This window comes from Hibiscus syriacus, unplaced genomic scaffold (genome assembly GCF_006381635.1).
Source record: "Hibiscus syriacus cultivar Baekdansim isolate YM2019G1 unplaced genomic scaffold, ASM638163v2 tig00111693_pilon, whole genome shotgun sequence".
NCBI classification, from domain to species: domain Eukaryota; kingdom Viridiplantae; phylum Streptophyta; class Magnoliopsida; order Malvales; family Malvaceae; genus Hibiscus; species Hibiscus syriacus.
Window position 1 is genome coordinate 514345 of NW_024063156.1, and position 23954 is coordinate 538298.

At 35.8% G+C, this 23954-nt stretch overlaps 3 protein-coding genes and 2 pseudogenes across 3 annotated transcripts; 2 read left to right on the plus strand and 3 right to left on the minus strand.

Moving 5' to 3' along the window:
• Positions 1-926: 926 nt before the first annotated feature.
• LOC120167711 (N-terminal acetyltransferase A complex catalytic subunit NAA10-like) lies at positions 927-2173 on the minus strand. Its single transcript, XM_039176644.1, has 2 exons — positions 1792-2173; positions 927-1435 (listed from the first exon to the last, which is right to left on the minus strand). The coding sequence occupies exons 1-2, from the start codon at positions 2089-2091 to the stop codon at positions 1136-1138; spliced, it is 600 nt and encodes a 199-aa protein (XP_039032575.1). The 5' UTR covers positions 2092-2173; the 3' UTR covers positions 927-1135.
• Positions 2174-3129: 956 nt separating this feature from the next.
• Positions 3130-5107, plus strand: LOC120167697 (pentatricopeptide repeat-containing protein At5g48910-like). Its single transcript, XM_039176634.1, is given in 2 exon segments — positions 3130-3639; positions 3641-5107. Coding segments are annotated over 2 exon segments (1932 nt in total). The 5' UTR covers positions 3130-3174.
• A 2136-nt stretch (positions 5108-7243) lies between these two features.
• On the plus strand, positions 7244-9506 carry LOC120167702 (annotated as a pseudogene).
• Positions 9507-9873: 367 nt separating this feature from the next.
• Positions 9874-13007, minus strand: LOC120167703 (probable pectate lyase 8). The gene is made up of 7 exons (XM_039176639.1): positions 12820-13007; positions 12623-12676; positions 12419-12490; positions 10740-11382; positions 10561-10664; positions 10330-10468; positions 9874-10233 (listed from the first exon to the last, which is right to left on the minus strand). The coding sequence occupies exons 1-7, from the start codon at positions 12945-12947 to the stop codon at positions 10012-10014; spliced, it is 1362 nt and encodes a 453-aa protein (XP_039032570.1). The 5' UTR covers positions 12948-13007; the 3' UTR covers positions 9874-10011.
• Positions 13008-20593: 7586 nt separating this feature from the next.
• LOC120167704 lies at positions 20594-23418 on the minus strand (annotated as a pseudogene).
• Between the last annotated feature and the right edge of the window lie 536 nt (positions 23419-23954).

Genomic DNA, 23954 nt, shown 5'->3' on the forward strand with positions numbered 1-23954 from the left:
CTTTTTTTTTAAATTTTAAAAAAAGTTACTTAGTTATTATAACATAGGTGACATGTAAATATTACATATGCTATAAGACTGGCGATAACTAATTGATTATTATATATTTTATTTATATATCAGCTAACTGATTTTGTGAATAAATAGGTAGTATGGCGATAGTTTTGGACCGTACGAGTTTCTAAATAAAATGACAATCTGTTTCTATATGTTTTGTACGCTCAGCTAGATTGTCACAAAACAAAGAAATTGACACATTATGTGTCACTCCAAGATACCCCAAGATACCCCAAGAAGTCTTATTATCCAAATAATCATGTTAGTAGTGGTAGTCATGGCATGAAATTAGACTTCAGTGGAAGAACGAGATACCATTGTTTCTTCGATCATTAGAAATTAGGATAAGACTTGAGAAATACAATGTACCCAGTAGTGAACTCTCTATCAAAATGTCGAGAACTTATTTACTTCGACCAAGCAACAATTCCTTGTGAATAACGTGTCACTTCAATTTCAAGAAAACAATCGCCTGCCAAGATCCTCAATTGTAACTGTTGATTATTGCAAGATACTAATGGAATAGGAATTAGGAACTCTAAATATTCAATACTTGCAAGAGCCTCCCATACCATAAAATCAACAGGATTGGCATATTGCCAACTAAATATCCACAATAACAGATTGCCAACTAACACTTCATTCGGGCCATGATGATGGGAAGTTAATATCTTGCATGAGCAAGGGAAAACATGGAAAGGAAACTGCTAGAAAAAGGATCTGAACAAGCATAGATTACAAAGGGATTGCAGGAAGCTGAGACGTCAACGTATCATAAACCATGAGTGCAGAAAGTGACATAAAGAAGACACATTACCAGAATTGGAACAAAAACGCAATGCAAAAGAGAGAGTAAAGAAAACATTAAGTAAAGAAAACATTGTGTTTAGCTGGAATTATACCAAATCTCATGTAGGAAGCCAACATAGTTTCGAAATCTCCAATCAGATTATTATTTTAATGAACTGAAAATACGATGAGCAAAAAATGGTAGCCTAGAGAAAATAAGCCAATGCCAGTTATAGTTCTCCGGATACTTAAATTTACCTCCAGGTAATCATCCAACTTTTGAATCAGATTATGTGCTAGCTTTTGATTCTGATTTAGAATCTCCTCTCATATGAACTGTTTCTACGCTCCTCGCATTACCCGAACAACATCCACCACCATGATGGTGTTGGTGGTGGTGATTATGATGGCCGTGATGATGACTACTCTTACCTTTCAATTGCTTCCGCATGTCATATGCATCCTCCCCATCTGCATAATATTTCGCCTCCACATCATGTATCTTATAACCCAACGTCTGAGTATACAGATTAAATGCTGCCCTGTTACTCTTTCTCACATGGAGCGAGACATACTCTCCTCCAAACACCTGCATCACTTCGCATATTAGTATTGAAGAATACAAATGTTCTTTCTTCCTTGTCGATTGATTTTGCAGTTAAACTGTTCAAGACTTACTAAATATATAGAATCAATAAAAGTAAAAGCAACTCTAACATAAGCATTCTCCAATGAAAGCAAAACCATTCAGTATTCCGTCAAACAAAGATAGGAATTTTAACTTCTACTTCTACTTCTACTAAAATATTCTTTGCTTTTCGCTTCCAAAATGTAATCAAGCAAAAACCAATAACTAACTAATTATCCAGTACCACCGTCCATAGATGAGCAGAAGAATGACTAAAATTGAAAAATGAAAAGAAAAATAAAAATAAATGGAAAGACCTGTTCCATAGCAGCTTGCGCAGCGGTCATGAGCTTAGTGGCGAGGCCAAGCTTGCGGTGGGTGCGGAGGACGGCGAGAGAGGTGATGTGGCCGTGGCACTCGTTGGTTTCATCCTCCATCTTGGCGAGGACGTAACCGACGATGCGGCCGTTGTAGTCCTCGGCGACGTAAAGGAGCTGAGGCCAAGAGAGGATGTGGTAGAAATAGTACTTCATCTGGTAATTCTCGGGAAGGCAAAGCAAGTTGCAAGCCTGCATCGCCAGTAGGTCGTCCATGGTCGCCTTGCGTATGCACACCATTGTTTACTCTTACGCTGGGGTTTCTTCTTTGGCTAATTTGGGAATTAGGGATTTCGATTTTTATGATCTTCGGGGTTTCTTAGATACGGGCATGGTCTTGGTTTGTGGAGGTGAAAAACGTGGCCCAGAATACTAGCGCCTGTGACAACAAAAGTTTAACATGTTTGTGGCCTGTATCCAAATATTTTGGTTTAACAGTACGGAGAATATATGTCGTTTGTGCAAAAAATTAATTTTACTTAATTAATTTTTTTCCTGAACCAAACCACATTATTGGTAAAAAAAATTATTGTTATTTTTTTTAAGTCTTAGCTTCGATGAATGTCAATGGAGTAAACGTTCAATATCAAATGGTTTAAAGTTATCTTTGAACATATATTACTTTGAATTTATCTTATATTAATAAAAAAGTAAGTTTTTAAATTTTTTGATAAATTGGTATGAATACAATGTTGTATCTATTTAAAAACTCTCAACCTTTTAACGTTCATACCCCTACATATGCTTTGCCTGAACCCGAACCTCAAGTTTTTATATGTATGTTTAGCCAATAATTATAGTGTGAATTATATGTTTAGTACTTAAACTATTATTTTTGTTTCATTTTGACATCTAAACTTTACTTTTTTTAATTATACCTAACGTTTAGTTTATGTTTCAATTTGATATTCGTCGTTAAAAAGTTAATAGAACAACTGATGTGATATTTTCTTTTATTTTTGTCAATAATGATGTGACATTATCTTATTATAACACGTTAACATCACTGTTAAGTTTTTAACTTTATGGTACCAAAATGAAACCTAAACTAAAGGTTGTATATTATTTAAAAATAAATAAAGTTTAGGTACCAAACCGAAATAAAAGTAATAGTTAAGATACTAAACGTTTAGTTTACCCATAATTATATCTCTTTGTTTTATTTTAATTTTTAAGAAACGACACGTGGCACTTTCATTGGTTCTCCGGACACTCACAACCGTATTAGCCGAAACCCGCCATATACTTGGAAGGCCCTCCCTCCACCACCCAAAAGGAAATGCCATCCACACCTTCAGAAGCCTCCTCCCGTGAACCGCCTGGATGAACCCAACGATCATCTTCAACTCTAGCGCCGCCTCCCCAACCCACCCATCATCACTCTTCCCGCAAATCACAAGATGCAAAACAATGAAAGAACTCCAACAAGTCCACTCCCTCTTCCTCAAAACAGGCCAAATCCACGACCCTTTAGCCGCAGCCGAAATCCTCAAATTCTGCTCCCTTTCCGCTCACCGCGACATCGATTACGCTCGCAAGGTTTTCCTTCAAATGAGCGAGCCTAACTGTTTTTCTTGGAACACCATCATCAGAGCTCTAACAGAATCCGATGAAAACGATGAAACGAATGAGCCGTTAGAAGCGTTGCTTTTGTTTACTGAAATGCTCACTGACGGGACCGTTTTGCCCAATAAATTTACTTTTCCTTCAATTTTAAAGGCCTGTGCTAGAACTGGGAAGCTTCTAGAGGGGGAACAGGTTCGTGGGTTAGCAGTCAAATTTGGGTTTGAAAAAAGATGAGTTTGTTGCCAGCAATCTTGTAAGAATGTATATTATGTGTGGAGCCATGAAAAAAGCCCAGTTTTTGCTTAACAAAATGATGGCCGAGTTTGAAAATGGTTGCAAATTGGTGAAGGATAAGAGGAGAATAGAAGGTAATATTGTTTTATGGAATGTGATGATTGATGGGTTTGTAAGAGTTGGTGATTTAGCGGCTGCTAGGGAATTGTTTGATAAAATGTCTAGAAGGAGTGTGATTTCATGGAATGTGATGATCTCTGGGTACGCCCAAAATGGGTACTTTATAGAAGCAATTGAGATGTTTCGTTTGATGCAAATTGGGGAAGTGAGACCTAATTATGTGACTTTGGTGAGTGTTCTTCCTGCGATTTCAAGAATCGGGGCACTCGAGTTGGGGAAATGGGTGCATTTGTATGCTGAGAGGAATGAGATCGTGATCGACGATGCACTTGGCTCTGCATTGGTCGATATGTATGCCAAGTGTGGGAGCATTGAGAAGGCAATTCAGGTCTTTAACAAGATAAATAAACCGAATACAATTACCTGGAGTGCAATAATCGGGGGTCTCGCTATCCATGGTAGAGCAAAGGAGGCTCTTGATTATTTTTCGAGGATGAAATGTGAGGGGGTAACTCCTAGTGATGTTGTCTACATTGGCATCTTGAGTGCATGTAGCCATGCAGGGTTAGTGGAAGAGGGGCGTTTGTTTTTCAATCATATTGTTAATGGAGTTGATTTTGAACCTAGGCTTGAGCACTATGGGTGTATGGTTGATCTATTAGGCCGTTCTGGGCTACTTAAAGAGGCTGAAGAGTTCATATCAAACATGCCAATAAAGCCAGACGATGTGATATGGAAGGCCTTGTTAGGTGCCTGCAAGATGCATGGAAACATTGAGATGGGTGACCGTGCGGCTCAGATTTTGATGAATATAGCTCCTCGTGATAGTGGAGCTTACGTGTCATTGTCGAATATATATGCTGCTTCTAGAGATTGGGAGTCGGTTGCAAGGGTGAGGTTAAAAATGAAGGAGATGGATGTAAGAAAAGACCCTGGGTGCAGTTGGATTGAGCTCGATGGAGTCGTTCATCAGTTTCTTGTGGAAGATGAGTCCCACCCCAGAGCTAAAGAGATTCATTCAATGCTACAGGAAATAGCTAAGCAAATGAGGTTGGTAGGGTATAAACCGGATACCTCACGAGCTCTGCTCAACATCGAGGAAGAAAAAGAAAGCACGCTATACTATCACAGTGAAAGGATTGCAATTGCGTTCGGCTTAATCAACACAAGCCCTGGAACACCACTCCGGATAGTCAAGAACCTCCGTGTATGCGAGGATTGTCACTCTTCGATAAAACTAATCTCAGAGATCTACAAACGCGTAATAATTGTCAGGGATCGGAAGCGTTTTCACCATTTTGCGAATGGTTTATGTTCTTGCAAGGACTACTGGTAACAATCCCTCCATCCCTATTTATGTTGCTCAAGTATCCAATAACTTGTTTAGTGGTATGTATCTTTTGGCATCAAATAATTAGTCATCCCTGTATCTATGATTTTGATTCAAAATTTTGAAGAAATATGAATAACATAGTAAAAATCCAACAACATTTTTTGTTACATTTGATGAATCATGTTTTCGGGACTGCAAACCTTGTTGCCTTTTTATTATCAACTTCTTAATTCCACTACTTCTGAGACCGTCTTCTCGCATTAAAAGCGGATAATGTCTTACCGATTAGAGAAAGATTTGTACACAATTCGTAATAGATAAAGAGCTACGGTATATGAAGGCTATATGAGGACCTCCCATAGCCATATATATTGTATTAACTTCAAACTATCCAATCCACCGTAACACCAAACAGAACGAGTCCTCTACGACCCAACAAAACTCGACACCAAGATAAATTGAGCCAACCCAAATAATAAATAAAGAGAACATCGACCAAAATAAAATGATTCAAATAATAAATAAAACGAGTCACAACCCAGTACAACGAATTGCCTGAATATTCATCCTCCACAAACTAGACCCAAATGCAACAATTCATGACATAGCATGCGTTTACAAATTTCAAAACAACATAGGAGATGCAACAAATACAAAAACATTGATATTACAAGAGACTGCAAAGGTCAAAGATTATATATATATATATAGACAAAAGAAAACATTGATGGTAGCTGAAAATAATGATCAATAAAATCAATGATTTTTTGAAGGGGCTGGCGTGAAATTGAATAGTGAAATGCTTCAAGGTTCTGCATATTTCTGCATGGTTAACACCATTTAACCAAAAAAAACTCCTTTTCCTTTCTTTTGTTGGATTTTATTTCTAAAAAGACATTATTGGAGGTCCCATTACTTACAAAAAGAAAGAAATCTTTATATATATAGATATTGTCTAGAATTTACACCTTATTCTCGACTTTTAGAGTAAATTCTGAAAAGTTTTCTTCTTTCCGGTTTCTCATGCATTTATTTAGGCTGCAAAAAGGATCAAGATCATCATCATCATTATTATTATTATATATATATATTCTATTAGATTAAGACAAAAAATAGTTAAATAATTATTATTATTCTTTAAAGTTTTAAATTTGAGTATCATATATATATATATATATAAGAATATAAATGTTGAATGTCAATTAATTTAAGTTTTTGAACATATATTATATTATAGTTATTCATACTAATAAAAAATTAATTCACTATAAGATCATGTTCAAAACAAAATTATCTAAAGGCCATGCTTTTGCTGCGTCCCACAAGCAATCATTTAAAGGCTCACTAAATATACATAAAAAAAAGTTGGGCCTTTTCCATCATTCATTCATGTCCTTTGACTCAAGAAAACAGCAACAAGTAAACAATTTGACCTGCCATGGAAACTACATCTGGAAAGAAGAAGGAAAAAGACACGACTTAGTGGTGTCAATTTTTTTTAACTATTCATATCTGATTTATTGATAGATTATTTTGAATTGAATTTTATAAAAGTCTATGATAGGGTGACATTCTCAATTCAATTTACTCCATTCACAAACGTTAACATTTAAACTCTTAATTTTTTTTTAATCTAGTTCCTCATCCTACGAGATAATTTATTGTCGTTGGTGTGTTCTTTCTTAAAAGAGTGCAAAATGAAGATTACTATATATATATATATATATATAATGAGGAAAAATTTCCAAAGTTGAGAGTGCCATGAAGACTAAAAAGAAGTATAAACATACAAAGCAAACTCAATGTGTGTGATTTAGAACTGTAGATAACTGTAATTTTTGTTTCTCAGTTTCAGGTGTACATGCGCCTTTACAACTCTAATGTATGGTCGTTTTCATTTTGTTAATGCAATCTTTGCTCAACATTTTTATGGTTTGCGGACTTGCGATTAAGTAGGGGGGAAAAAGTATTTTAATGGTGACTGTGACTGCAAGTTTGAATTTGTATGTAGTTGGGGTGTTGAATCATGACCGTTTATTCATATTCAAATACTCTGTCAACTTTCACAAAAAGAAAACCCTTCTTCTCCTCATTGAGAAGTGACAACATTAAACTTTGCACCTTCCTTCTTTCTCTCTCTCTGGTACTTTCATGTATTTGTTCAGACTTTACTCTCTTTCCATTTTCTTCTCCTTTCTCTTGACCACAGGAGTATTTTCAGCACACAATAATTCATCAGCTTCTTCTTCTCCTTCTTCACCAGATGTGCTTCTCTTGGGCAAGATCAAAGCTTCATTGCAAGGTAACACTGACAATTTACTCTTATCTTCATGGAACACTTCGGTTCCTTTTTGTCAGTGGAGAGGGCTTAAATGGGTCTTCCCCAATGGCACTCCTCTTTTTTGCAGTGACCTTTCTTCTCCACAATGGACCAACCTCTCTCTTTCCAAGGACCCGTCTTTACTCCTTGTTTCACTTCAGCTGCCCTCTGCTAACCTTACTGGTTCTTTACCTAGGTAGCTTGGGGAGTTCTCTTTGCTTCAAAGTCTTTACCTTAACATTAACTCACTGAGTGGGACCATCCCTCTTGAGCTTGGTTACAGCACTTCATTATCTGATGTTGATTTCAGTGACAACTTGCTCACTGGGGTTTTAGCTCCCTCAATCTGGAACTTGTGTGATAGACTTGTTTCTCTTAAGATTCATGGCAATTCACTATCCGGGTCTCTCCCTGGACCTGCATTACCAATTCCACTTGTATGAATCTCCAAACCCTTGATTTTAGTAACAACAAGTTTTTAGGGGATTTCCCAGAGTTTATAAATAGGTTTCAAGCCCTTAAAGAGCTTGATCTTTCAACTAACATGCTTTCAGGTCAAATTCCACAGAGTTTAGCCACTTTAAACCTTGAAAAATTAAACCTTTCTCACAATAACTTCACTGGAATGTTGCCTGATTTTGGTGAAAGAAAGTTTGGCCAGGAAACTTTTGAAGGGAACAATCCAGGGCTATGTGGGTTGCCTTTAAATAGTTGCAGTGGCAGGTCACAACTGAGTCCAGGTGCGATTGCCGGTATCGTGATTGGTCTAATGACCGGAGTAGTAGTCCTGGCATCATTGTTCATTGGCTATATGCAAAACAGGAAGAAGAGCAGTGGAGGGGATAGTGAAGAGGAACTTGAGGCAGGTGAGGAAGACGAAAGCAGTGCTGGTGTCGGGGGAGTTACCGGTGAGAGCAAGCTAATTTTATTCCTAGGCGGTGAGCATTTGACGCTAGAGGATGTACTAAATGCAACTGGTCAAGTCATGGAGAAGACAAACTATGGGACTGTTTATAAGGCAAAGCTTGCTGATGGTGGAAATATAGCATTGAGGTTGGTGAGGGAAGGCAGTTGCAAGGACCGGACTTCGTGTCTGCCGGTTATAAGGCAGCTGGGGAAGGTTAGACATGAGAATTTGGTTCCACTGAGAGCATTCTATCAGGGGAAGAGAGGGGAGAAGCTTCTTATTTATGACTATTTTCCGAATCGAAGCCTACATGACTTCTTACATGGTATGCATATGCTGAACTTTCCTTAAGGTTTCAAAAGATATTTATGTCGTTTGATACTGATATCAACTTTATCCGTAAAAACGTTGAACTAAATTGTGTTGTCACTAGATGAATTCATTGGTAAGTATGTTGAATCTTTTCTGAATGTTAATTAATGGTCATTGATTGTGAATTTCATCGAATTCTTAATTGTATGTTTGTGACTAAATGCAGAGTCTAGAGCAGGAAAGCCAGTTCTGAACTGGGCTCGGCAGCACAAGATTGCATTGGGAATAGCCAAAGGACTAGCACATCTTCATACAGTTTCCCGAGACTCCGATAACACATGGGAATGTTCGGTCCAAAAACGTGCTGGTAGACGACTTCTTTGTGGCCAGGCTAACTGATTATGGACTTGACAGGCTAATGATCCCAGCTGTAGCTGAAGAAATCGTGGCTATCGCAAAGACAGAAGGTTACAAGGCACCAGAACTTCAAAGTATGAAGAAATGCAACACCAGAACAGATGTTTATGCATTTGGGATACTGTTATTGGAGATTTTGATAGGCAAGAAGCCCGGGAAAAATGGGAGAGGCCACGATGCAGGGGATTTGCCTTCGATAGTGAAAGCAGCAGTTTTGGAAGAGACGACAATGGAGGTTTTCGACATAGAAGTGTTGAAAGGTATCTGGAGTCCAATGGATGACGGATTAGTTCAGGCACTAAAGCTTGCAATGGGATGCTGTGCTCCCGTAGCTTCGGTGAGACCCTCCATGGATGAGGTTGTGAAGCAGCTGGAAGAGACCAAGGAACAGATCAGCTCTGTATAGCCCTACAGAAACAAGGAGTGGAGCTGGCACCCCATTTTGAGCTTTGTTTGTCTAAGTATTTGCCTTACTGTTATTGATATCTGCTTGTCTAGTAGGAAGTGGTAGTGATTGATTGATGATTTAAAGGTTATATTTGATCCCTTAAAGGCCCACTGTGGATTCTTCTTTTAGTTTACAACTTCGAAACAGATGAGAAATGCAGTGCATGGCATACGTGATTGCATGAACCGACAGGCTCGGCTTTGAGTCGATTACATCTGTATTCGTTTTTGAATGCTTATGCATAGTCCAATATCTTTTAAAGTAAGCAGCAATTTGAAACATTAAACTGGTAAAATGAAGTACATAATTACAAAGAGAAGCAACAGGAAATGAGCAACACTACCGCACCTTAAAAGAGGCCGAGGTCGATCAATGGCATGTTATGACAAGTGAAATGTTGTACACTACTTGCTACATGGAACAACATACTTATATGTATATCTGAAGAAAAATAAGTAGGTTTTCATCTCCTTTTGCTTGGATTTTCGGTCGGGGTGACAGAGTTAACACATGCGGCCATTGCGGCAGGCAAGGGCGCCTGCATTCGAAGTAATGATGCCGACCAAGGTAGACGATTTGGCACCTAAGCTCGAGGCCCTGGCATAGCTAGCGGCTGCTCCGACACCTGATGGAGTGAAATATGCTCCGTTTAACAACAGATCTCCTTCCGACCTCCAATTCCATTGTTTCCATTCACCATTCCATCCGCCTTCTCTCTTTGTAACCTAAACCATACCAAATTTAACAAAATATCTCGTCATGATTTTACCACTTCTAAAATGTGGGGAAATTTTTTGTTGGTTTTGATTAATGTAATATACCTCCTTGGCAAAGGGGTTATTAGGGGCAAGGAAACGGTTGCCTTGGCTATTAATGGTGGGATCAGCGCTTCCGCCGATAGCATACATTTCCCAATGTGTATAGTCATTGTTCACTACATGGAAATACCCGTGTCGACACCTGCAAGATATCGGTGAAGATGAATTTAGTTGGTTTTACGATGAAAGGAAAGTAGAGATTACAGTAGGATGAGTTTTTAAGAATGTTCTTACCTCGGCATTCGCTGGATAAGACCCTCGCCGAAGTGGTTATAAGCAATGGTGACTTGCATCTGCTTGTCTCTCATGTAAGAGTCACTATGTCCCAACAGCATAACCTGCAATCACATAACTTGAATGAATCAGTTCAAGTCTTTCTAAAAGCATAAATCTATTATCCATCTGATTCTGACCTCATTGTGATGGGTGAAGTAGTTGTTCGAGATTGTAATTGCTGTGGATCCCATTATTGCATCGATAAGTCCATCAGCACAATTAGACAGCGAGTTGTGGTCGATCCAGATATGGCTCGCGCCGAAAATCGAAATACCATCCCCGTCCGCCATGGTTCTCCATCCATAATGAGACGGGGAGCTTCGAACCATGGCGTTCCCTGTGGGCTTGCAGTCATGAATGTGGAGTCCATGGATGATAATGTTGGTGACAAACTGGATGGTGATGCATGCACCGTATGCGATATGTACGTTGACACCGCGAGCATCGATCGTCTTAAAACTGTTCATTATCAGCTCCTGCTTTAATGTGATCACCATGTCACGCTTGAAGACGATCCAAAGAGGCCTGTCTTGGATAACAGCATGACGTAGGGTCCCTGGTTTTGGGTTCACAGGATCGTCATCACCAGAGTCAGTCACAACATAGTACCTTCCATCACGACCACCGATGGCATTGCGTCCAAACCCGATGCCACAGTTTGCAAGGCGTCTTCGCCTATGGTACCATAGACGGTCACACCGCCAACAGTCATCAATCGGATTCCCTGTTCCACACGAGAAATATCCCAAGTTTCTCCTATCTGTACTATTTCTTATGCTCCTGAAAACATCAAAAACAACCCCATGATTACATAATCATCATATATACAATATTACCTCATTCAAATCAGATTTTGGTGATGGGAATTAATAATTCAAGAGAGATCCTTATTTGGGTCGGTGTGATAAAAGAAAATCAAAATATAAAAAAAATGTACGATCCTTGTGTCGGTGAATACAACTAATTTTTTGTAATATAGCCAATTTGTTTTCTTCTGCATGCATTGAAAAGGCAGATGCAGATCTATGATTTGTGGGCTCGTTGCCTGCCTCCTTTGACAGGGTGGAAAAGAGGGAACAAATAGTTTTAACTCAGCTGAGTTAAATCTACTCGCCTGCCATTGTCGTTCATTGCAGAGCATCAAAAAAGATGGGGGATGAAGGACAAAGAGATATATAAAAGTCATGAAAAACAATGGGAAATTGAATGTAACGCTCAGTGCTGTTGGAATTATACTTGGACCAAGGAAGGAATAATATATCAAGAACGAGATGCTCGGATCTCGGGACATGAGCATGTGCTTCAGCTGGCTAACAAGTTAAAAAAGAAGATGAAAGTAGGCCCAGAGACAGAAAATTTTATAACATGGCAATGGATTCCTCAAGAATCGTAAAGTAGAAATATTCTATTGGAAGAGATTTTATACCTTTTACTGCATGTCCTAGCTAGCTTTAGCTAGATAAAAGATTTAGAATTCGAATACTAACATCGTTAAATAATTATATGAATTATCTCGAGATTTTATACCTGTTACGTGAAAGGACATATTGACTAGCCTAGTAAGAAAAATAACCAGAGCAGACGGACAGGAGAAAAGGAGTCTTTGTCAGAAACTAGAGATTTCGGCATGTGGGGGCTTCAATTCGGGAACTGTTCCTGTGGAATCAATTCTCTTTTCTTTTTTTTCAAACAACTAACTATTAGGCCGATCACTATTAATTATGTGAACTGAAAAAAGAATATGAATTTGATAATTATGTAGAACTAAATTAAAGTTCAGCTGATCCGATCTATTGTAGAAAGGATGGAGACTCACATATCAACCATTGAAGCAATTTCCTCTGGATTCTCCACTGCATGCTTATTTCTCCGGTTCCCATCATCCAACCTGAAAAATATAGGCAACACTTTAAATCTGGAGAAAAAAAAAACAAACTGATAACTGAAAAAGAAATCCATATAATGCGATGAACTTTCAAAGGGTGTTGTTGAAAGGAATTAGCTGAAATAGTTTACTCACTTGTCTGCCATTGATGAGTTCTTTAAATCCTGTAATTTGTTTCCCTCAGCAAGCCTGCCATGACAAACGAAAGGATTGATCAAAAACTAGTGGCACCATGCATGTATTTAACACTGAAAGTGCTTTCTGGGAAAGTTAAACGAAAGAGGGAGAACTTATGGTGAGCTGATTGTTTCCCGGGAAAGTGGAAAAAGTACCTCGAATTCAGCTCTGTTTTCTGGGCTGAGGCACTGACACAAACGAACAATATAATGAGTAGCAATGTAAACAAGGAGAAGAATCTCTGAGAAATCCCCATTGCTGATTCTCTCTTTCTCAATATCATACGATGCCGAACGCTTTCAAATTCTACTGTTTGGAAGAAATGGAAAAGGGAGGAAAATGAAATGTGGAGTCAATTGAGAAACTCGAATGGCGCAATCTCTTTTTATAGGGAAAGAGACAGAAACACCGTTAAATCTTGGTTAAGTCAAATTTACCAGATTTTCAATTAATTTAACCACGTTTAAATATTTTTAACCGCCACTAACTGAGGGTAAATTTAACTCCAGCACGAGTCGACGTGGCATTTCCATTTCACCTCTGGTAGTTTGGCAGCTCCCCTTTGGTCCACGTCATCTTGTTCAATTTTGATTGGATGAGAAGGTATCCATTACGTACTCGCAGTAGACGGTGGTGTACTGTACTCGCTTTAAGGCCGAAACCTCAAGACCACGTGGTCGACGGGATAAGATAAGTAAATATAAGGATAAACTACATATTTAGTCACCAAATTATCACATTGGTTCCGTCTTAGTCACTCAACTATTTTTAAAAAAACATATTTAAAGTTACATTATAATTGTGTTTTGATGACCCACCATTAAAAGATCAACAGTGATGTTGACATGTCACCATAAGGTAATTTCACATCATAATTGAAAAAATAATAAAAATTACCAGGCCAATAGTTCTGTTCATTTTTTACAATGGGTGAATGGTGATTAAAACGAAATCAAAATTTAATGTTAAATATAACCAAAATAATAATTGAATAACCAAAGTATAATAAAAATGATAGTTGAGTAACTAAATACTAAATTTACCCTAAATATAACAGGTACGTATATGAATTTTAGGGTAGATAAATATCACGTAAATAATGTCACATTTTAAATCATGTCTTCATAATTTATCATAGTTAACTAAATACTAAATTACCAAAGTAACGTTCTTTAATTTATGATGAAGAAAAATAGACACATCAAATTTTGTTTTATTTTTGTCGGAACAATTTTCATTTAAAGTAACATCATAACTTTTCTGGACTTCTATGATTCTTTATGTAGGAGACGTGTATTTCCATTAGGGCTGTGAAATAAAATATTTAATAATCTAAAAGAATATAGAATCCAGTTTTTTTAATGTATCAAAGAATTTATAAAATTAAGATAATGCAAAAACTGAGTGGGAGGCACATCTATCTGTCCATAACTTGCATGAGCCAGCCTTTCAAGAAAGTATCGTAATTTTAATTTTAATTTTAATTCAACATTAAGTTTTTAATTTCTAAAATCAATAAGATAAGTATGTGCAAATAAAAAAAATATTTATTAAGAATTATTTAGGAGTCATATTTTAATTTAGGTGGAGTGAGATGCTTCTCGAGTCAAGTCAAGGTCGATCGAAAACCTCACCCATTACTATCCCTATATTAAATTCCTTAATCAATGTTAGAACTTCTAATACATACGTTATGAATAAACTAAATTATGCTTTGAAATGCAATTAATGGTATTTTTGGTGAGAATGTTAAATAAATGAAGCCCAACCATGTTTTTGACTTTTGCATTGCTAGTTAGTTCTTAAACAAATGGTGGGAAGCTTGCCATCATGTTCTCTCCTTTAGAGTTTGTTGCACACTGAAAATAAAGGAGTTCACACTTGGCACTTCATATCCAAGATTTTGAAACCCACTTATCAAAATGTTGGTTTTCCACAATAAATGAGCGATAAAGGTTGCATTATGGGGAAGACATGATTTCCCACATGTTTTATTTTGACATTCAAAACATTGAATTACAGCAACCTTTTTGTTGGATGTGTTTGGTAAGAAAGAAAGTGAATTGAAGATGAAACAACCCTTGGTTGAGCCAATTTTGGACAAAGACATTTCTTAGTGATTAGGTTGTTTTCAAGATGCATTTAGGCAGAGATTACCCAAGTGGTTCGTAATCTCCCAACCAAAGGGTTCCACTTTGTCCATGTTTTTTTAGAGATAAAAGAGGAACACTCAATAATAAGTCAAGGTTATGGTGAAAACCACTAAATTAGATAATTGCATCATTCATTACCAACAATCATAATCCTCTTGGAATTGGCAATTGAGCGATGGTAAATGGGTTTCTCCACTATATATATATGGGATAAGGGATAAGATTTAATTACACTGTAATTTTTTTAATTTTACACAGATTAAGCAGTTTTGATGAGTGAAAATAAACGGCTAAGATTAATAATATGTAATGAGATTAATAATAATGTAAGAAACACATAAAACGTTAGATATGATGCACCACCCCATGTGATGCAGTGTTTCAGTCCAAACCATGCAAAAATGATTAAACCTCTGCTTGGTTTTTAACATGCTGAAATACCCCTTTCAATATATATAAATTGCCTAAACAGATCACCCATCACATTCACTCACGGTAATTGGTAATTAAGAAATAATAATAATAATAATAATAATAGCCTACTTACAATAATTGATGCCAACGAAAGAAAAAAAATATTCCACATTAATAAATCTGTCAAGTATACTTATCATTTGAAGAATTATGTTTCCCCAAACTTTATATATATAAGATTATGGATTAAATCAATCAACCGACACAATAGGGGTGACAGTTGGGTCCCTCTATTATGTAGTGTGTAAAATGAAATAATAAAACAAATGCACAGGTAACATTTCATCCCAGCACGTAGCCAGTCGTTAGCAAAGGTTTGCGGTGGGATCTATGCATGCATATCTTGCATTGCCTCTAATTTTGCTGCTTCAAAATTTTAGGTAGGCCAAAAATCAAGCCATAGTACACCTGCGTTATTCTCTATTTTTATATAAATATATTTATAATTTAATATCAATTAAAAAAATTCTTAATCAAAATATTTTATTATTATATATGGTTTCGAGAGTTAAATGCGTATGTAGCTACAGATGTCTTGACGAAATTGTATCGAGAAATCTTTTTTCTATGATTTTCAGATAAAGATTTTTACCGATATCGCTCGTAAAATTATAAAGGCTAAAGCACACAAGAAGTTGTCGATTATAAGATATTATTTTATTGATTTTTTATTTTTAAAATTATAAAATGGTTTTCTAACTATTAGATGTTGATTTATTGTGTCTCTCGACTATTAAAAGTTACAAAATAATCACTCGACTATTCATATGTTTTAAACTCGTTTTTCTGGGTTAAAAAATTAATGATCGACTAAGTTGAATGTTAACATATTGATTGAGATATGATAAAATCATATTCTAATGATATTTATTGGCACAAAATACAGCTCAAATAGTTCTTCACAGTGAGTAAGTTAACGTCCAGCTCAGATTGCCGTAGATTTTTTATCAGAAAAATGACGAGTTTAGAACATATGAACAGTCATGTTACTATTTTATAATTTTTAATAATCGAATAACTCGACAAAGTAGTGTTTTATAGTCGAGAGATTGTTTTGATAAGTTTTAATAATATAGAGACTCAATAAAATAATATTTTATAGTCAATGTACATTTATATACTTTATCAAATATATTATTTAAAATATTTATTGATAGTTTAAATACAATTCAAAATCACAAAATGGATCATGTTTTAAAATTTTGAATTATTAACACTTTGAATTCCACTTTAAATTTCAATTTTTATTTAAATTTAAATATCTAACAATATTTTATTTTATGAATGTATAGTTGTAGGTTTAAATTTAAGATTTAAAATTTAAACACAAATCAAACTGTTTCAATAATTTAAAAAATTATTATTATCTCTTATAATTTTAAATTTAAATATTATATTTATAAAAAATAAACGTGTTAAATGATCGAGTATTTCGGCATCCCATCGTTCTTTCATAGCTGACATAATTAAGTTTAGTCGTATATTAATCCGTCTTTCATGATACAATCCCACTTTAGGGTGGGATAAAACAATATATAGATATAGAAGAGTTGGGGGGTAATCCGCCATGTGCAGATGTGCTGTAGGCTAACCTTTCTCTTCTCTACCTATCATTGCCAGCTAATTTAGTCCCTTACTGTAACCAAGCGGCTTATATGCAAACACGTGTACTATTACTCTCTCATTGCTTATGCTACATGATTGGCCCAACATTTGTTTTATTTTTCTCTTTCTCCCCCATGACCATAACATACCGAAGAAATTTTACACTGCATGTGTTTTTATAAATGAAACAAGCAAATGTGTTAATGACCATACTAATAATAGAAACAAATATTTTTTTAACTAAATGCATATCTTATCAAATTATTTAAGGATGTAAAGTAAAACCTACAATAATTATCAAAGTTATCAACAACTGCAACTGAGTTTGGAAAAGTCTTCGACAACTGATTTTAGTCATCTTTTTATTGAAGGGGCCAAAATGGAAGAAAAATAAAATTAGAGGGATCAAATTAAGAATGAAGCAAAGTAAACGGGCTTAGTCCAAGAGGCATAGTGAACAAAGCAGGTCTATTGGGCTTACACCAAGTGCTTTTTAAACCCAACCCTAAACCACTTGAAAATAAGTCATCCACGGTTGGTTCAATAATAATTGAAGTTCGTGTAAGTTTACGTTTTAGACTTTTGACATCATATAAGGTTTGCCTTGAGTGAATGTTATGAAGTGGTTTAGTCCAAAATTTGTAGTTAAAATGTTACATACGTTTAACGATTTATTTTTGTGAAAACATCACAATTATAATTCTCGGATGTTTTAGGTGGTGTTTGTTTTTGCAGAGGTAAAAAGTATGTAGTCTGCGAATCACATCTGCAAGGATCTACAGCAGAAGAGGTGGACCAAAAGTCTGCAATCTGCAAGAAGAAGACTGTTTGTTTTTTAACGTCTGCAGACTGCTAAAATGAACTGAAATATAAATAAACTGATTTTTTAAACTTAAAAGAGTTTTGCAATACTGAGATTTAAATAATTTTAGTTTTACAATACTGAAATTTAAATAATCCATACAACTACAATAATAAATTATTTAAAATAAATCAATCCATATTTTAAAATAAATCAATCCATACTAATAAATTATTTAAAATAAATCAATCCATACTAATAAATTATTTAAAATAAATCAATCTATATTTTAAAATAAATTAATCCATACTGATAAATTATTTAAAATAAATCAATCCATATTTTAAAATAAATCAATCCATACTAATAAATTATTTAAAATAAATCAATTCATACTAATAAATTATTTAAAATAATTTATTTTAAAATAAATCAATCCATATTTTATAATAATTTATTTTAAAATAAATTATTTTATAATAAATTATTTTAAAATAAATTATTTTAAAATAAATAACCTTATTAAATTATTTAAAATTATTTTAATAAAAAACTATATTTTATAATTATTCTTGAAGAGGTTTGAAGACCTTTGAAGACATAAAACAATGTCTGCACCAAGAAGAGCTCATGCAGACGTTATAAGAGCTTCTGTCTTCTAAAAAACAAACGGTCTGCGAAGCTTAATGTCTGCGCGTGATCTACGCGATGCAGACATAAGAGGTTTGAAAAGGTGGAACACTGAAAACAAACAAGGGCTTAGAGGCTTGAAATTGTTTGAACATGTCAAAAACTTGATCTTTTAACTTCAAAAATGTAAATCTAAAATTTTCTTGAATAATCATCGATGAAAGTCACAAAATAAAGAACAATACATGTGACTTTAATTTTATTGAAGCACAATCATTAGAATGAACTAACTCTAAAAAATTTGATTTCTTCGAGTGATAATGACTTTTAAAAGAAATTGTTTTATTCTCTCCGGCTAAACAGTGAGCACAATTCTTCAATGTAGCCTTCAAGCAAATTATTTATTGTAGTCCGAACTCGAGTTATACAAACTTTCAAGTTTTTTTTCATAATGTGTGTGCTTCTCTCTCTCTTTCTTCTTTTTTTATTAATACGGGGTCGATACAAGATAATATATATAAAAAGATAACTCTCAACCATTGATATTGAACGCTCATACTCTTAATATTTCTCGTGCTTAAATTCGGGACCTCAAAAAATAATGACAATTGATTTACCACCAAAATCGTTTGGTTCGTGTTATACCTATGTATTTTAAATAATGTAATTATAAATATTTTACACAACAAATTTTAGAATAAAAACAAACATTATATGATGCTCGAATACCTAATCCTCATAACTTTTTGACCCAAAATTTTTAAGTAATAAAAACAAAATGCTGAGAAGAGTTGTCCTTTTTCTCTCGGTGTCATCTCACCTTTTTTCTTTGCTTATAATTGTCTTCTGCCTACCTACTCACGCACAACACACAAGATCCAAAATAAAAGGCTCACCAAAGTCCAATAAAAATTGGCAGACTAGTTTATAAATTAAAACACTCAATCATTATCTGGATGGTCACTTTAGATAGGTTTCCTATCAAAGATAAACCAGGATATATCCTACAGATTAATGGCAACAATGGCCCCTAGACAGACGCAACACAGAGATAAACCAGGCTGGAAATGAAACCCAAAAAGAAGCTTCACAGTTATATCAGCATACGAGATAAGAGTGGGGAATACAGCTGAAACACCGAATAAACTTTGGAAGGCCATTCATCGATACAGTGGACTGTAAAGAATCAAAATCATCTTGCGGTTAATGACAAACGGAAAATTATTAACAAACTTCGAGAGAATCCGCAGACATATGGACACAAATCCTAAGTGTGGAGTCTGTCAATCAAGCGAAGAAACGATCGACCACCTATTTCGTACATGCACAGCAACAGTCTCAATATGGAAGATGCTTATTCGACCAGACAAGCTATCAGAATTCCTGTTTGTGAATAGGGAAGATTGGTTAATGGAAAATCTGGAATCCCCAAGCTACTTTGCGATCGAAGACAAGGAATGGGACATACTATTTGGAGCCCTACAATGGACATTATGGAAGCATAGGAACATGTGTGTTTTCGATCCAGAGAGATCAGAAAGAAGCACAATCTATGAACAAGGCAAAAGGCTACAAATGAAGAGCATTAGAGCCAAAGAAAGTCACCTGGAGGCACCGCAAAGAGAGCTTCGGTGGGAGGCTCCTCCGGATCATTGGATTAAGGTAAACCCGGACTGGGCAAGGGACCCTCGAGATGGAAACGCATCATGCGGAGGAGTGATCAGAGATGACAAGGGCAGAAGGATAATCGGATTCTCCAAGGCAGTGGGTATATGTTCAGCAATGGAGGCCGAACTCTGGGGAGTGTATGAAGGACGGTCTCTTGCATGGAACACGGGGAAAAGGAAGGTCATAGTCGAGATAGACAATAGAGAAGTTTTCTGGATTCTATCCCAAATAACACACGGGACAATAGCACCGACAATCATTGAGCATATTCGAGAGAATAAACAAGGATTGGACAGTATCTTCCTCACTGGTTAAACGAGGAGTGAATTGGGTTGCAGACAATATGGCAAAGATGTTCCAGAAAGACACTTCAGCGGGCGAGGATTCCATGCACCACCAGAGGCTATACGTTCGATCCTCCTGGAGGTTGAATTAGGAAGCAGTTTTTAAGTATTACTAGCTAGCTAGACTCTTTATTTACCAAAAAAATTGTATATCACATAAGAATGACAGGGTGAATATGAAATTATATATTGATTGGGGGATTTCTTAGTTTTATGATATCCTCTCTCTGGTTGTAATTGTTGACTCTTGAGGTATTGCAAATAATATTATTTTGATTTTGACGCATACAGTTTTGACAACCCACAACTATCTGATATTGGAAATATGAAAAATCATACACCTAATACAAATAATATGATACCAACAAACACATGCATGGAGCATCCTTTCATAGACAGTTCGTTAGTTTTAGAAAGCTCGACCATTGCAGAGTTCATCAATAGTCTCCCCTTTCAAAGACAGCCGCTGCACCCATTCCAGTGCCTATGCACATCGAGATCACTCCGAAGCAACAGTCCTTCCCACGACGCTTCATCTCGTACAATAGCGTACTAACACACCGAGCCCCTGATACACAATAACATAGATATTGAAAATTAATACCGGACCATCCTAAAGATCAAAGCGTATCCTCTGCAAAAGTTGGAACATGTAATATAGTAGCTTTTTAGACAGTAAAGCAAATTGGTGCATGTATGTTTTTGTTCTGAATTGTTTGCACTTCTCATTATCTCTCATAGGTTCAGTTATTCACTTACTATGGATTGTCAAATTTCTGTAGGATAAGTACCTGTACAACCCAAAGGATGCCCGAGGGCCATTGCACCTCCATTAACGTTGACCTTTTCACGATCAAGCCCCAGTTTCTTACAAGAGTATACAAACTGAGATGCAAATGCCTGTGCAAAAAAACATATACATGTAGTATACTTAGAAAAGGAAGTAAAATTCAAATGGTATTTATCGTCAACATAAGATCAACTAAAGAAACCCACTACCTCATTAACCTCAAACAAGTCGATATCATCAATCTTGAGACCTGCAGACTTGACTGTAACTGGTATAGCCACGGCAGGACCAATGCCCATCACAGCCGGATCCACACCAACAGCAGCAAAGCTTCTACAAAATGGAGGATAAGAGAACAACGTAAGGAACTCGAGCTTTTAAACCAACATAAGTGTAGAAAAAGAACTGAATATATCGTGCAGCAAATATAGATGAGTCAAGCTCAACTTCTAGCAGTTTTGATTACCTGAAAACACCAAGGATTGGAAGTCCTTTCTGCATAGCCAAACTTCGCTTCATAAGGAGGACTGCTCCTGCACCATCACTCACCTGGCTAGCATTTCCTAAAAAAAATTGCGACACAAAATTTTCATTTAGATCACACACTGTTCTGGTTAGAGGAAAAACTATTCACAAATTTGATTTGTATATATATACCAGCAGTTGTGGTTCCATCCTTCTTAAATGCAGGCTTCAATTTGGCTAGACCTGCCATGTTTGTATCAGGGCGGATACCATCATCCTCTGAAATTACAACTGGCTTCTCTTCTCCAGTTTTAGGATTCACAATCTGTGCATATTAACAACGTTAGTTAATAAAATATCATAAAAATTTAAAACCTGAATAATTCACTACCTGAAATTACCTTTGTTGCTACAGGGATAATTTCTTCTTTGAATTTACCAGATGCGGTTGCAGCAGCAGCCCGCCTATGTGATTCAACCTATGATTACATCGGTGGTTCAGAGTAAGAAATGTAAAGTTTACATCCTTAGGTAAAGGCAAACTGAAAAAGAAAGAACTCACAGCGGCATGGTCTTGCTCTTGCCGTGTGATACCATAGCGTTGTGCAACGTTTTCGGAAGTAATGCCCATAGGAAGAAGACAATCCCGGGCTTGGGCAAAGCTATCCGTCTGTAAAAGTAAATGCAGTTGCATATTAAGCTGATAATGTAAAACATATCCTAAAAAGTGAAAACAAACAGAGTGTTTGACATGCCATTGGGTTAACTTTCTCTAACCCAGCAGCTAAACCATCTGTTGTCATGCTTTCCAATCCAGCACCAATGCCTACATTTGAAAACCAACAAGGTTAATACTATATCCAAGTTGAAGATATCCCAATAAATCTTTCAAAGATACTAACCAATATCATAAAATCCTGCTTTTATGTAAGCAGCGACATCGGCAACTGCTTGTAGGCCCGATGAGCATTGTCTGTTGACAGTTCTAATAGGCACCGTATCTAGTTGAAACAGGTAACTATATTAACAACAATTATATACGAAACGCATGTTTAACGATTGAAATTCAGTAGAAAGTTGAAAACATAAAGTTAAAATCTCAGAAAAAAGAGTAAGAAATAACAAATTGTGAAAGAATAATCGTACCAGGGAAACCAGCATAGAATGCTGCCATCCTACACTGTGTTGCTCTGAGTGCACCGCGTGCCAACACTGTACCGACAACTATATCCCCCACTTCACTTGGATTCACCTTTGTTCTATCAATCAAAGCCTGCATGCAAAATTAACTAAAGATGGGAAGCAAAAGTAATCTGATTTCAGAGAAAACTGAACTTGAAAGCCAAAAGCAAAGCATTTAACCTTCAACACAGGGGCAAGCAAATCATCTGCAGGTGTATCCTTAAAGCCTCCACGCTTTGACTTGCAAATTGGAGTGCGGCATGCCCTGTGTTACAACAATTTTCCTTATCAATAGATCAAAGAACATATGAAATATATATTATTTGACTTGTAAATGGTTGAAAATTCCCGAAATAATTACGCCACAATAACAATATCATCCCCAAAAGCAGCGCTGTTCCCCGCCGAACAAATTGAAGGCTGATCAAATGAAAACAAATCCACTTTTAAAAAAAAAGAAAGAGTAAAAATAAAAGGAACAAAATCCAAGAAAAGAAAGATTAAAAAACTAACAAAGAGAGTAGCAGCATATGGTGATTGTGAAGAGGGACTTAAGTGATCAAGCAGAACTTTTTTCCTGTTGATTGCCTTCTCCATCTTATCTATATATAAAAAAAATCTTCCTTTTTCTCTCAAAAGTCAAGTATTTTTCACTGGGCTGTTGCTTCTATAATGGAAATGCAGAAATGGATCAAACATAAAAATGGCTGTCCCTTTTTCATATATATATATATATATATATATATATGGTAAAGGAAGGTTACCTCCAACATTAGGTTGAGAGTAATTTCTGTAACTTCTAAATTATGAAATACCCTCCGTAAAATTCGATTCCATAACCTAAAAATTAAAAACTTTGTGATCTACCAACTTAACTCAGGTTAAAAATGGATCAAACATATATAGTGCTAAAAACTTAATCATCATTGCTGCTCTTTTGTTCTGTTTGGGGCAGTTGGACCGACTTTTTAGGCAGCGATTCAGATCATTTTAAACCTAATATAAAAAAAATAATTATTAAAAGCGTAAACTACAGCATTCATCTCAATTTTACTCTCTTTTATTTTATTAAGTATACTTTCATTTTTTTAATTTGGTACTAAACTTTCGAATTACTCCTTTTTTATCACTATAAATTATTTTTTATTCTATGATGTGTCATTTTATTATTATTATT

Bases quoted from the DNA above. Each gene is read 5' to 3' on its own strand.
- LOC120167711 (XM_039176644.1), bottom strand. From the start codon at position 2,091: ATGGTGTGCATACGCAAGGCGACCATGGACGACCTACTGGCGATGCAG. The intron at 1,436-1,791 runs GTCTTTCCATTT...GAAGTGATGCAG, and splicing joins CGCAAGCTGCTATGGAACAG to GTGTTTGGAGGAGAGTATGT.
- LOC120167703 (XM_039176639.1), bottom strand. From the start codon at position 12,947: ATGATATTGAGAAAGAGAGAATCAGCAATGGGGATTTCTCAGAGATTC. The intron at 12,491-12,622 runs GTGAGTAAACTA...TATATTTTTCAG, and splicing joins AACTCATCAATGGCAGACAA to GTTGGATGATGGGAACCGGA. The intron at 11,383-12,418 runs GTGAGTCTCCAT...TGATGTTTTCAG, and splicing joins ATTGCTTCAATGGTTGATAT to GAGCATAAGAAATAGTACAG.